The sequence below is a fragment of the Dipteris shenzhenensis genome, chromosome 27 (genome assembly GCF_047967505.1).
Source record: "Dipteris shenzhenensis isolate YYH24624 ecotype China chromosome 27, Dip_SZ_1.0, whole genome shotgun sequence".
Lineage (NCBI taxonomy): Eukaryota > Viridiplantae > Streptophyta > Polypodiopsida > Gleicheniales > Dipteridaceae > Dipteris > Dipteris shenzhenensis.
Window position 1 is genome coordinate 14,240,867 of NC_141622.1, and position 15,789 is coordinate 14,256,655.

The 15,789-nt window shown below is 41.3% G+C and overlaps 1 protein-coding gene across 1 annotated transcript; it reads right to left on the minus strand.

Annotated features, from left to right (window-relative positions):
- Nucleotides 1-945: 945 nt before the first annotated feature.
- LOC147883904 (CSC1-like protein ERD4) lies at nucleotides 946-3,951 on the minus strand. The gene is made up of 6 exons (XM_087398999.1): nucleotides 3,690-3,951; nucleotides 3,184-3,332; nucleotides 2,817-3,095; nucleotides 1,881-2,707; nucleotides 1,526-1,781; nucleotides 946-1,412 (listed from the first exon to the last, which is right to left on the minus strand). The coding sequence occupies exons 1-6, from the start codon at nucleotides 3,949-3,951 to the stop codon at nucleotides 1,080-1,082; spliced, it is 2,106 nt and encodes a 701-aa protein (XP_087255125.1). The 3' UTR covers nucleotides 946-1,079.
- Between the last annotated feature and the right edge of the window lie 11,838 nt (nucleotides 3,952-15,789).

The following is a 15,789-nucleotide window of genomic DNA, read 5'->3' on the forward strand; positions in this document are numbered from 1 at the left end:
ATTAATATGTGTGAAATCAAAGGCCAATGGATCAAGTTTGTATATTATACTGTTGCCTTTCATCTTCACCACATTACAAGCTACCTATTTTCCTGCAATTCCATCAAAGACATCATCCATGATATGCGCTTGCTCAAAGATCATTCCAAGATCCTTGAGTACGAGCAAGTTAACATTTTCTATCATATTCCCATGATTCTCATAGACATCCAAATACCATTCATAAACAATGTCACCATTGAAACCATCAACCACCTGGCTGTCCTTATTTGATGAAACTTTGGGTGCCATGGATACAAACTTGTGAGATAGATGCAACTTTCCATGATACTAGGACAAAAAAATATGTGACTCTCTCACACTCTCTCTCTCTCTCTCTCTCTCTCTCTCTCTCTATGAACAAGGTGTGGATAAGTTTTGACCTAGTGGCAAGATCTTCATGAGCTTGTTTATCTTGAATTTTTGAACTTGCAGTGGTGAAACCTTTTGTAAGCCCCATCCTTTGATAGGATGTGACCAAGTTTTGACCCTGTGGCCAAAATTTTTGTGGGAAATATAATGATTGGGATTTCAGTTCTATCAAAATAAAGTTCTAATCTTATTGTGAAACCTTTTTCAGGTTCTTGCCTAAGTGGATGGACATCCAACAAGATTTGGCTACAAGTCCAAAACTTTGTATCCCAATCTCAACAAAATCAAGAATATTTTGGCTATAGGGCCAAATCAAGAAGATTTGGCCATATGGTCAAACCTTCTTGAGGTTCTTGCCTCTCTGAGGATGCCCACCCAATGAAGTTTTTGCCTCTCTCAGGATGCCCACCCACTTTTGAGGGAAATATACTCAATATCAAAGTAAATTCTAAACTAGTGATGAAACCTTCTTCAGGTAGTGGTCCCTTTGCCTAAGTGCTGCCTTCTTATACCAAAAGGCCCACGAAAGAAATCCTTACATACGCCACATGACGTTCATTGCGTGAGTGGACAAATTTACAAGGAACGCATAGTTTCGTCGATGCTGCTTTGATGAATGAGCACGGAAGGAAGAGGAATCTATTTTTCACTCTTTGAGGCATTATTGCTCAAGCTCTCAGTTTCTCTATGTCACTCGGCAGGAGGCAGCTGGGTGTATAAGCCTTCACAATGGACTCCATGGAGGGAACCTCGACGTCTTTGGTTGCATACACAAGAGGGGAGACAGCGAAGGACGGATAATAGATTTTTCTGCATATATAAGCGAATATTATTGTTGCAATCGGAAGTGGGATCAAAAGCGTCGAATAGGGGAATCTTTTGACGCTGGAGTAGCCCAACATTGTGATTTGCGAAAGGAGAAGAGCTGACAGAATTCGCGAGTGCATATGTGGCCACATGGAGCCACCGCTTTCAAAGCTGGGCACTATAACATTGAGAGCCTGCGCACAGATAATTCACTTGTTATGCTTTCCTCGACGAATGAAAGTTAGGGGAGATCCAGGATTTAGAAAGCATAAAGGAAGCTCTAAAATATTGAGAGATATGCATGCACCTGATTCCGCGTGATCAGCCAGCCAAGGCCGAAGTATAGGACAGCAAAAGGCAAGATCATTGGCGCGATGATAGCATAGCATAGCGTAATGGTGATAATAAGCATATCACCAGGAACGCGTCTGGCATATTTAAAGCCTCCGGGAGCCCAGGCCGCTCGCACAGCATCCTGTGTCTTGCAGAGATATCTACACTTCAGCTTATAGATAATGAGAGGGAATAAGCGGCACAACTGCAAACCGTAACCCACGAAGAACCTGGAAACAAAGCGCCGTAAGAGAATCATGAAATGAGCTGAATGTCTACGTCGGCATAAGGAAGAACAACGTGACTTTAAAGGCAGAGATTTCGCTTACTTGAGAGCCACGAAGGAGATAAAGAAAGTCGCTTGAGGAGGAAGCGATCTGCCGAGAAGAGAAACGATGGACTGTGGATTGCCTACGAGGCTGTTGAGGGAATTGAACAGCGTGCCTCCAATCGTGACTCCCAGGAACACGTTGAATACAATGAAGTAGAAATATTTTCCGGCTGCTGCTCGCACTATGTGACTTCGGGCAGGGATACCTTCCGCCTGCGAGAGTTTAAACAAAAGCTTTGGCAAGAGAAACAAAAAGACTATGAGCGCGAGCTGAGGCATGTAAGCTTGAAGGATGCTGTTGATCTCTCGCTGAGAGACAACGGGTGCGAGAAAAGGTAACCTCTTCACGAGGTTGTCGATGGAGATAATCGCAGAGATGAAGGCAATAGGGATCATATAGAAAAGCACCATAGCGAACACAATGCTGTATACAACGACTCGTCGCACCAATCTCTGCGTCAAGGGCATCGCTAAGTTCTCCCAGATCACCTCGCGAGGCTCTGGAGCAGGCGTAATCGTCCAGCGATTAGCATACTCGCCATGCATCACTTGTGCAGCACACGTAGCTGCGGAGCGGGTGTTGAAGAAAACAAAGGCTGCTCCTTTCTGGGAATGGGACGATTTGAGCGTCTGACGTTCCTTCTCCAGTTTGGGAGCCAATTTTTCAATCCGCTTGTTGTAGTAATCTATGGAGTCGACCGTCGGCCGAATGAGGCCTAGAGGACTAGTTTTATGCAGAGGTCGAGACTTAGACTCCTCCAATAGGGCTTCGGCTTGGGCAAGCTTCCCTCTGCAGGACTCAAGCTCCGTCCATACCTTCGAAACCTACATTGAGATGGATAAACGGCATCAATATACTAGGTACACACAATCAAGGCTTTCCTCTGCCATTGGAATCAACTCCCAACACGATTTTCGCACAGCTCTCCTTTACCTTCCTGATGTCGGTGACAATCAAGCACGTTTCGTATGTGGCAGGATGTAGCTTCCTGAAGAATTCGTCCACTTCTTCTGCCAGAGTCCGACCTCTTGTCGAGAGAGGGATATCCCGGACGAGAACTGTGAATTGCTGCGGCTTCGCTTTTGGAGATGAGTACTGATCTTGAGCCCTTAGAGTTGCCACATAGCGGTACTCTTTCCAGAGAACGAAGATTGTAACCATTGTTAACCAGTAGCCTCCAACCACAAAGCCCCACAAGCGCAGGCTTCCGGGCTGCATGGGCACAATTTCCACGGTTGTGAGTCTGCGCTAGATGTAGTTACATCATTCATTACGGCAAGACAAATTGGGATCATCTTACCCGGATGTTGCCGACAGAAACCTCATCGAAGCGTGTGAACACGAAAGACGGATTATGCTGCTGTTGAATTTTATAGTAATCGTCTGTCGCGCTGATGAGTAGTAGCACAGGCATGCAGAAAACAGCTACGTAGAAGCAAATGGACAAAACTAGACACAGAGAATGCATTATTAGACCTAAGCGCAAATCTCGAACAGCTGATAAATTTACAGCTAAAGCGTCTGCAGAACGATGCTCTGTATAAGCCAATGGAGAACACATGGGTTATACAGAATACTTATGAGGTATCACAGAGCGGAGAACCCACAATGACTCACAGGAAGAAAAATTTGGACAAAGGGTAGATTGGGCAAGGAAAGCCAATGCACTCGGGCTGCGACGCCAAATTTTACTTTAATTACTTTGAACTGCCTTAAATAAAGAGATTCTCACAGCGAACAGACAAGCAATGCAAGGGACGGCAACAAACCCACAAAGTGGTTGTGATGAGAATAAAGAGTGAATACCGCAGCGCAAGAAGATGGTATAAACGGTTGCATCGAGGCCGGCATGGAGGAGGATGTCGTGTTGAGAGGCAAAAAAAGCTTCGGAGATCCAAGAGAAGAGGCCGCGGGAGGAAGGGTCGACGGGGGCGTTCCTGAGGATCTTGCTGGGGTAGTAGATGACAGCATTAGACGGCTTCCGAGAGAGCCATGCATGGAGGAGCAGGAGCACTACGAAGATGAGGAAAGAAGTGCTAAGCGAGGTGACAAACGCAGACAGGTCCATGGCTCTGCTATGGCAACGATATTGAGAATGAAGAGGCCCAACAATATATATTGTGAAGCAAGAAGAAAGAGCACAAGATAAAACTTTAGATAAATACACTCAACGGCCGTTGTTCCTTGCATTGGATGGTAAAACTTTAGATAAAGTAGACTCAACGGCCGTTGTTCCTTGCATTGGATGGTCACGTGAAGTTGTTCCTTCCATTGGATGGTCACGTGCAGAAAAATCAAGATTTTATTGAAATATGAGTCATGGTGATTGTCGGGTGACTCGTGGTAGTCTTCACGGACCCTCACCGCCATTTCCATCACAAAAGTCGCATCCGGATTTCACATGCGCCAGTAGTCACAATCAGTTTTCTAGGACACACGAGTTGCCACCATTAGGCTTGGCAGATAGCCCGAGATTCACATGTTTGTGAGGTGGCAAGCGGAAGATGAGCTACAAATCTCAATCAATGTCAGCTGCCCAAGGACCTCGACATCCTGAAAATGACCACGGTTGGAAATTCTATTGGCTTGTGGCTCTCGTCGCTTGCCTTTTTTTTACAAAATTCCCTCTTGCTTTTGCTTCCCTAAGGGCGTCAATCTCTCCCCTCTGTGAGCTTCCAACCTTTTTTAATAAACAAATTGGTGCATTTAATAGTTACCAAAAATTCTACCAACAATAAGCGTAGCACCCCTTAATTAGGGAAAGAAGTCATATTCAAGTTAAGCTAAGACTATGCAAATTCACAATCTAAGAGTAAAAGAGTAATTCAATGGTTTGAGAAAGATAGAGAAATTGTGGAAGCTAAGTTAGCTCTACTTCCACAACTACTAAAATTTAATTTCACAAGTTCATAAAACAAAATAAAACTTCTACCTGCGGTTTTTGGCGTGCCCTAGGCTATAGTGACAATGATTCATTTTAATAAGGGAAAAATATGTATTTTTGAAAATTTCAATCGATTTATTTGATTGGGTCTCCCGATTTGGATAGCCCCTTTCTCTCTCTCTCTCTCTCTCTCTCTTCTTCTTCTTCTTCTTCTCCCCCTTTCTCTCTCTCTCTCTCTCTTCTTCTTATTCTTCTTCTTCTTCTTCTTCTTCTCTCTCAGCTTCAGGGCAGGCCCTTCTGAATGTATTCAACTTGTTAATGTATTAATGTGAGTTGAGTTGCAAAAGTGTAGTGTTAGATGTCGACCACTTTTACATCAACTTTGAATGTGGATCATTTCTATCAACTTATATATAAACTAAGGAATTTCATTTAAGGAAGCATTGCTTGGTGTTGTGTGGACATGTTCATTGTAATGATGATGAAGCATATTGAAGCATGTATCTTGTTTAATCGATGGTTTGTCAACTGGTTCGATCTTTAGAAGTATATCTAGTGCTTTGGAATGTCATAATTAGAAGGATCCGTGCTCAATTTGTGTATAAATATTACACAATCAACTTGTAGGCTTAGCAGCAAGAGAGACTATGAAACCCAGAGAGGTAGTTCAAGTCATCCTCAATGGACTAAGAGAGGGATACAAGAATCTAGCCTAGAGTATTGCCATTCAAAGGTAAGTTTCAACACTTGAAGAAATATAGTCAATGTTCCTTGGTCAAAAACTCAAAACATAGGCCATCCAAGCAAGAAAAGGTCATTCCAATGATCAAGCATTCACAGTCTTAGATAGAGGTAGAGGAAGAGCATCTCAGAGAAGTGGACATTAGCATCAAAATCAATGACAGCATCTGCATCACATCCAAGAGGAATTATTCTAATAGAGGGATATTTCAAGGGAGAGGGAATGCAATATCCACCAACATGCTAGGCATTCAGTGCAACTATTGTCACAAGTTGGGACGTTATGCACGAGATTGCTGCAAGAAGCAAGAAAATTTTCGTGGAAGAGGAAATCATCGTGGTGGACATCAAAGTCATAGTCATTATGCCAACGAACCCAACACAATGTATTTTGTGAGTGATGACATGTAGAAGGCTGACATAGTGTAGATTAACATTGATTATGGTTCCAAGGGGGAATGCAGTTACCAAGTTAACCTTGTAGATCAGGATCCTTGGTACATTCATCATCTCACATGACAAAGAATCAATAATGGTTTACAAAGATGAAACCATTAGAAGGACCCAAGAATGTTATCTACCCTCTGGATAACACACCAAATCTAGTTTAAGGGAAAGGCACTGTCCCTACATGAACAATTTACTGGTACAAAAGGATTGGTGAAAGATTTCCTTTATGTTTCGAAGCTCTATAAGAACCTTTTGTTAGTTGAACAAATGACGAAACATACTATAGAGTCATCTTTGATGGAGCAATGCACAATCATAGACAAATCTGGAGGATATCCAGCTAGTGGGGAAAGTAGTCAAAGAAGGATGCTTATTTAGGATGCTAGCTTCAGTACCAGACTTGCATGCCATGTCAGTTCAACATCAGATGATGCCACCTCCTACAATATGGCACAAAAGATATGGACAATGTCAATTTCAAAAGTGTAATGCAATTCAGAAATTAGGATATGACACTTGGCATTCCTAAACTTTAGTTTCTTGGAAAAAAATTCATAGCATGTTGCTTTGGAAAATAGAAAAGAGCCAATTTTGGGAGAAAAACCTCTCAAGCAAGAGTTATTCTTGATTTGATACATAAAAATGTATGGGGTTATGCACATACTTGTAGCATTAATGGTTCACTTTACTTCTTGAATTTCATCAGTGACTATAGCAATGCCTCGTACAGACGACTTACCTGCTATAAATCTACATGATCACTGAACTCTTACTGAGTATCTGCATCTGTGGCAAAAGATGGAGTCGGATCCATGCATAAGGGTGATGACTGTACATCACTAGGATTAGTCTGTGCTGATGTAGATGAGACTACTGAGGACTTACTGTCAAATATGCCTTGTGCTGAGGGCTTACTGTTGCTGAATATTCCTCGTGTTGAGGGCTTACCGAGAAGTGTGCCTCATGCTAAGGGCTTACCAAGGAATGTGCATGATCAAAAACTGTCGATTGATCCATGCTAACATCCGACGCACCTACATCTGATGTGTCAAGGCCAATGAGGCTTGAGTCGGCATCATAGCGTGGTACATACCTTGTGGCAATAAAGGGTTGAAGAAGGTTCTCTTTCCACTCACGGATCTCGTCCGGAGTCATGATTGGTGTATTATCAACTGTGTGATGCAAATAACTCCATGCTGGTGGCGGTCTGGTGCTCTATGCAAGAGGCTTACCCATGTACCGAAGAGAGTGTCTACCCATGAGAACACTATGTAAGAGCTCCCACAGTGAGGGGCTTACACCAAACGTTCAAAACCAAGTCATGTGGGAACAATTGTGTGCCAAGGATCGAGCAAGGATCAAGCCTGTAACATGATGGTGACAATTAAGTGTGGGACGTAGCCAAAAGGCTGTATAAGGCAGATGTATGTGTGCAAGAACCAATGCCAAAAATAGTCAACAAATGTGACTACACATGGGTGGCATGTGTGTGCGCAAATGTGCAACAATCCTAAATCCGAGAGAGGGATAACTCTGCCAAGTGTCACCAATTGTGAGATGAGCTCCCAAATGCCAAGAGAACTGAACTGGTGTTAATGTTTGAATGTGTATATTGATGATAGATTCGATGGGACTGACATCGATGGGAACTAATTGGGTTATGTGGCAATGGCTTGCTTGGCTTGGTGGAGTTGGATCTCCTATATGGCTGAGCTAGTTTATATCTAGACTACACGTCGAAGTGTCAAAGGCAGCAAATGAATTTTATCTTGTTCATTTTTATGTGTTGGGTGCGCTGCAATGAATCAGGAGGCGGTTCCCATGATGAGGATGCAATGGTATTGATTTGTGAAAATGTCAAAACGTATATCTAAGGTCCTCAACGCGTAGAGCACGATCTTGTGAGCATTTTTGCTTTTTGGATCACCTCCGAATTCCCCCTGGATCAAAAGTTATGGCTCTCGCAAGGATGGCCAAATTTTGATCCAAGGAGGGGGTCCAAAAGGGTGATGTAGCAGACTGGTGGTCACATACCAAATGCATTGTGTGCCTGTGAAGGGGCTGTGTGCTTGGCTAGCACTGCTGCCACAGCCTCTGTGTTCACATGCAGGCCTGTGTGGCACTATGCTTACATGGCACTGACAGAGGCTGACAGTGATGACATGGCACAAGCTATTAACTAGACTTGCCTATGTGGTAGGTGATGATGTGGACTCGCCTACTAGTAGTCCACATGGATTTTGACATGGCAAAGTTTGCCACACTGATGATGTGGCAAGATCAAATGATGTGGCACTACGTGGCATGTTGATGTGGCTTCATAGGTGGCAACTGATGTGGCATTGTGATGACGGGGCTGCGTACCTGGCAGATTGAGCTACCATGTGGCAACTTTTGGACCAAGTCCTTAAGATAATTGCACCAGTCACCGAAATCTAAAGAGATTCCGATAGAATCTCTGTGAGGTTCCGTTGATGGAGTTCACTCAAGGCGTAAACCATCAAGCAAATTAGATGGAGAAACATCTTCAAATTCAACCATTAAAACATCAAAAGAAGATTTATACTTTCTAACAACATCAAGGGAAATTTTATTATTTTTAGACGTAGCAAACAACATCCGTTCTGTCGAGATGCATAATTTGGAAATCCAAGGCATCCAATAATCCGTCGCCCTGCGAGTCGTGTAGATGGCATTGGCGCCAGGCTGAGAGTTGCGGGCATTGTGTTGCTTCTGCTGGATATGGCACTCATGTGGAGGAGGCCGGGTGTACTAAAGTTGTGGCTGTGTGAAAGTGGCTACTGCATTGAAGATATTGGAGCTGGCAATGGCGAGGTCGTTGGAGACGATGTGGAAGGAGACTTCTACGCATGGAGGAGCGTGTTTGGCTGCCCGCTGTAGGTGGAGCCACTGGAGCTGATGGATAAGCATTGCATGGGCATCGTTTTGACGTTGTGTTGATTGCTAATGAGGCGTACCTGTTGGCCGGGCGATGGAGGCCTTAGGCCGGTACTGGCCTGTGGTCATCAATGGAGTAGAGCAAGGAGGTCGCCTTTGGTGGAGGCTTCAATCGTAGGGAGGCACTGAGAGCCTGTTGAAGAAATGGCTAACGTGCTGTGAGGCAAAGAGGAGCTTGCGGGGCTGTGTGGGAGCTGATGTCCCTCCCGAAGAAGTCATTAAGGAGCTGGCGCTTTGGAGTTGGAGTCTCGTTGAAGATGGTAGACGCATGCGAAGGCGCATGGCCGTTGGAGACGTTGATGGCAGAGCTGCTAGTGAAGCATTGTGTTGTCCGCATTGTGATGAAGCTTGAAGCTCCTGCAGGTGCTATAGTTGGAGGGTATGGGATCCACTGAAGAGGCTATTTTGAGCCGCCTTGGCTGAGCTTTTCAACTGGTCGAGGAGAACTTTTGAGCTGCATGTTGCTGGCGCTTGCCATGTTGGCGGAGGAGATGCTTATTGTTGCAGCCTGTGAGTTGTAAGCTGTTGAGGAGTGCTTATGGGCTTTGTTGTAGAAGCAACCTTTGTAGACACGTCTCCTTTCGATTGGAAGCGAGTACTCATGCAACAGCAGCAGCTCTCTCTGGACGAATCTACTGAGGTTGAAGGTTGAACCTTTAGTCTCTCAGATACAAGAAATCTTGAGCTGAATTGAACCTCGCAATCACTCAAGAAAGTGTATCTCAAGCTCTGGATTCCTGAGCTTTCTGAAGCAAATCGAAGCTGGAGAAGAGCTCTACGATGAGAGCTAGAGAACCAATGAAGGTGCCTCACGGAGATGGCTTGTGCCTTGATGGAGCAAGGGCTTACGCCTTGATGACGCAAGGGCTTTCACTCTCTTTGTCGAAAATCTCTCTCTCACGGAGGATGCCTCGCAAGGAGGGCTTAACACTCATGAAGGGAGTGGGAGAACTCGGTGCTCTGATACCATGATAAAGCAAGTGAGAGAGGGGGACAGAGAGGAGTGACTACCTATACACTAAGTGTATTGACAATGAACATGAAGATATACATGTAAACCCCTTAGGGTTAGGGTTTTCCCCTATGCCCTATGTAGATAGTGCAATTTACACTATCTTTAACACCCCCCCCCCTCTCTCTCTCTCTCTCTCTCTCTCATTCAAATTTAAATTTCAATTTTGAAATTTACATTTTTAACTTTCAATTTGAATTCTAAATATCTATAAACTTATAATTTAACTTTTTAACATTTTTGAATTCTAAATTCAAATATTCCACCTAATTTTGAAAAAAAAAATTCAAAATTCTCCCCTAAAGCTTGACTTGAAATTTTCATGAGTGTGTCTTCTTGTATGTTTACATCAAAAATTTTGGCCACAATGCCAAAACTTGAAGTTTTTATTCGGATACTCTTCACAAGTTATCATCAAATGGCCAAAGTTTTGACCATATGGCATAAACTTTGGCCATATGGCCTAATATTTTGACCATATGGCCAAAACTTTAGCCATGTCCCAAAGATTTCTCTTTATGGCTTAATCTTTTGACCATATGCAAATGATTTTGACCATGTGCAAATGATTTCAACCATATGCAAATGATTTGGCCCTATGGCAAAAAATTTGGCCAGTTGGGATAATCTCTTAACCATATGCAAAATATTTGTCCAGGAAACTCTTCACAAGTTATGACCATATGGCCAAAGTTTTGACCATATAGCATTAACTAAAATCCTAATGAGTATATTTCCCTCAAAACTTCGGCACATCCTCTTTCCAAAGGATGCGGATGCAAAGTTTTTTCCTTGTGGAAAAAATTTTGTTGGATGTGCATCCACATAGTCAAGAACTTGGAGAAGTTTGGACCATATGGCGCTATGGCCAAATCTTCTCGATTTTGTCAAAATCTTCACAAAGCAACCTGAAGAAGGTTTCACCCCACGAGTCCTTTTGATAGAACCAAAATCCTAATGAGTATATTTCCCTGAAATTTTTTGGCCACAAGGTCAAAAATTTGGCACATCCTATTTCTAAAGGATTGGGATACAAAGTTTTGTCCTTGTGGCAAAAACTTTGTTGGGGCACATCTTGTTTCCAAAGGATTGGGATACAAAGTTTTGGCCTTATGGCAAGAACTTATTGGATGTGCATCCACTTAGGCAAGAACCTAAACAAGTTTTGACCAAATCTTCTTAATTTTTTCAAGATCTTGCCAAGGAACCTAAAGAAGGTTTCACCACAAAGCTCAAAGTTTTATTTTGATAGAACCAAAATCCCAATCAATATATTTTCCCTTAAAATTTTTGGCCACAAGGTCAAAACTTTTGCACATCTTGTTTCCATAATATGGGGCTACAAAGTTTTAACAAAGCAATGTAAAGAAGCATGCAAAAGGGGGGAAATGCTTATGTGTCAAGCTTTTATTAAAAGTTGATATCATTTACATGTGGCATAGTATTGGCCCACCAATGCCTTTGGTACTATGTATTTAAGTTTTTCATCAAGCTTACTTTTTTTCTCTCTTTTTTTGAAAAAGTATATTCCCCCTCTATGGTTATCCATGCAATGAGTTTAGATTTGAAAAAACTTCAAAAAATGAATAGGGGTAAGCCCTTCAACTAGCAAAACCTTAGGGGTGCATAGTACTAGCCTCTTTACCCTAGTCACTAAATCGCATGATCTAATTAGAAAGATATCCCAAAATGCAACGTAAAGAAGTAGCAAGGAAATATCCTACTTCTAAATGCTATGGCCCCGAGTTACCCCATATAACAAACTAGGGTGGGTAGATAGCCTAAAGACGAAGATAACAATAGAGCACTTGAAATGTTTTTGTATCTATTGCTAGAATAAATGTGATCAAGATTGTCCTTGAGTACTTCTTGTTCAAGAGAAATAAAAATACATTAAAGAATTACTACTCCTATTTGAATGATGGGCTCCAAGTGGGGATATGAAGGGACTGTGGAACGTGCTAAATCTTTTCTCATAAATAGGTCTGCATATGCACATTTTTATTATGCTCCTAGGGGCATCCACCTAGACACATGTGGGTCCACTAATGTTCCGATTGCATACTGACGTGGGGCATTGGCGATCAAAATGGGACCAAAATTAATAGCATCAATCTTTCTCAATTGCAACCAAATAGATTGATGCTAGGTTTGGTTGCATTTGGAGTAGCATGAGGACTTGCTTTAGGGTGGACATGCTTTTTTTTTACTATAGTCACTATGATGGGATCTTCATTAGGGCAAGGCAAAATCTGTGGCTTTGTCTTGTAATGGGACAAGATTTGATGTGTTGTTACACCATGATGGATCTAAGCACTATAAAAAATATGCATCAGTGTGCTTCCTCGAGTGTGCTTCTAGGCTATATGTGTGCCTTTGATGGGTATGACACTTTGCAAATCTTACTCACATTAAGGCCCATGCAAAGTATCATATCCATTAGATATCATTTGTAAGGGAATGTATATTTTCCTTGTTTCTTACTACAATCACGCATGAGTGTTAAAAAATATGGATCGGTGTGCTTCTAGCCTATATATGTATCTTTGATGAGTATAACACTTTCCACTAGCCTTATCTTTACTCACAGTAAGTCGCATGCAAAGTATCATACTCATCAGATATCATATTTATGGTCGAGCATGTATATTTTCTTGTTGCTTACCATGCATTATGGTGTTAAAAACTATGCATCTATATGCTTCTAACCGATGTCTGTGTCTCCAATGGATATAATGCTTTACATAAGCCTTACTCTTAATCATATTGCAGATGTGCAAAGTATCATACCTATCAGATATTGTTGGCATAGTTGGGCATGTATATTTCCTTATTTCTTACCACACATCATGTAATTGTGCAAATGATATTCAGTGGGTATTATACTTTGCACAGCCTTAATGCGAACAAGATTAAGTCCCTGTAAAGTATCATACCTATTGGAGATACACACATAGTCTAGAAGCTCATGCATCATAAGAAACAAGGAAACATGTATGCCCAACCATGAAAATGATATCCAAAGGGATGATCATTTGTGTGAGCCTACCCTTGAAATGTATCACATCCATTGAAGCTACAATGTACTCAGATAGGCTAGAAGAACACTGATGCAAAATTTTTAACACTCATGCATGATAAGAAACAATAAAATATGCAAGCCCAACCATGAAAATGATATCTGATGGCTACAATACTTTTCATGAGCCTTAATGTGAGTAAGATTAAGGCATCGATACCCATAAAAGACACACACATAGGCTAGAAGCACACCGATGCATAACATTCATGCATAATGCATGGCAAATAAGGAAATATGCATGCATGACCATGCAAATGATATCTGATGGGCATGATACTTTGTACCATCCTTATTGTGAGTAATATGAAGGCTTGTGTAAAATATCATACCCATGAGAGATACACACATATACTAGAAGCACACCGATTCTCACTTTTTAACACACGTTCATGATACGTGGTTATAAATAAGGAAATATGCATGCCCACCAATGTAAGTAATATCAAATGTGTGTGATAGTTTGCAAGGTTCTTAATGTGAGTATGGTTATAACCTATGCAAAGTATGATTCATACACATTGGAGATACACACATAGGCTAAAACACACTAATTTACATTTTTTAACACTCATGCATGACGTATGGTAAGAAACAAGAAAATATGGATGCCTTTTCATGCAAATGATGTGCGATGGGCATGATACTTTGCATGGGCTTTAAAACATACTTTTTGGTTAATACTAATGTTACTCTAAAAATAGTTAGAATTAGTAGAAATAATAGTTACATAAGTACAAACAATGTATTCTGTACTAATAGTACTCCAAATAGTATTGTATATACAGTACTACATCTTGCTAGATCTCGTGAGAGTGATGGTACATTTTATGTGCACACTGGGCCCAATACATACTATTAATTTAGTACTAATAGTACTATAAATATTGTTAGATTTGTTGGAATTAATAGTTAAATAAGTACAAACTAAGTATGTAGTAGTAATAGTCCTCTAGACAATACTACATACATAGCTAGATTGGACAAGTCCATATCTCGTCCATATTGTATGCATGACACTTTATATTTGGTATCAGTAGTGCCATGTATAGTAGTATATATACAATTAGATCTTCTAAGTGCATACTATGCAGTTGATACATATTGTGTATTCAGTACTAGTAAGACTATCATATTAAGTGCTTAATACATAGTTAGATTTGGTAGAATTGATAGTTAGATTAGTACATACTAGGTATTATGCACAATGCATACTATTCAGTACTAATATTACTCTACATTGACATTAGTTAGTACAAATGTTACTCTAAATTATACCATATAAATAATTAGAACAAGTTAGTGACCCACGCGGTGTTGCGGCATTTTTTAGGAAGGCTTAAGCATAGGTTTGGACAACCCACAAAGATTTGGCCATAAGGCCAAAACTTTCTTAGGGTTTCCAAACCGTCCTCAAGGGATGGTCTCATGGACAAGATGTGGAAAGGTTTGGACAACACACACACACACACACACATGTTGGAAATGCATGGTCACAAGGTAGAGGCAACAAGATGAACAATGAAGCTTGTTTATTCATTGAGGGAGTGTCATTATATAGACACTGGGTACATCCATAGATTACATCATATGTGAGCTCAATAGTGAGCATCTAGATCCACAATCATCTCCATGAATCTCTCAATCACACACCACACTCCTATATTCACTCAATCACACCTACTAACTGAGACATCATTAGTCACATCTGACTCAGGCACACACACACTTGTTCACACAGTCACTCATAGCCATAGACCTTGTAATCCTTGGTATTGAACCCAGTACATCACCTTGTCCCAACATAGCCCCCCACAAAGTCATGACCTCACCCTAACAGTAGTACATGGGAAGCTTCATGGCTTGTTCACACTTAGTAAATAACAACAATCATGACCCCAACTTGGGACTCGCTCTGGTTATGGATCTTGGTTTCCAACTAGGAGAATGGAGAATGACTATGTATGGGAAGCATGGCCCCCATAGGTCTGACAAGGACAAAACTCACATACCACTAACAATCATTTGAGGAGGACATCCTAGGGAAGAGAACCTTATTGAGTACACATAAAAATTCCAATATTTTGGAGATGTGGGTAAGATTCCCCCCTTGATAGCAATCCTTTTCCAGTGTCGTTTCCAAGCCACCATTGTATCAAAATCATAAACTTGCCTTTCCATTTCATTATGCTTGGTGTCAATGAAGCAAATATTCCCTTCTTTGTGTATCTTCTTGGTATACTATAGCATAATCTTTTTGTCAATGTGAAGTAAAGTATCCAATTCTAGGCTTACCACATGGGCAATGTCTAATGCCATATAAGGTTTGACAAATAGACTCAAGTAAGTGGAACTTTTGAACATATTTTTTGAGAGCACAAGCATCAAATCATGCACATAGAAAAGCAAGAGTATAATGATGAATATAAGCTTCACGAAGACTGATTTCTTTTGGTGAAACACAGTAAACATATTCAAAACTTTCAGTCAAGTATAAAAGCCCCAAATTTTGACTGCTTGGTCAATTGTCTTTGACCAAAATATGAAGAAGCCGACAGAGATAGAGATCGGATGGAGGGTGGAATTCAACCTGATAATTCAACCTGATTATAGAGGCTATGAAGGGGATTTTAGTGGCAAAATAAGACCTAATTAATAGCAAAGAAGATCCTCCAACAAGGGGCGAAATGGTCGCTCAAGTCGCCTAGGAGAACTACTGCAAGCTAAACTGACAAACCGTTGATATCTCCTCAACCGCTTTTTGGTTTGAGCTCAAATTTCA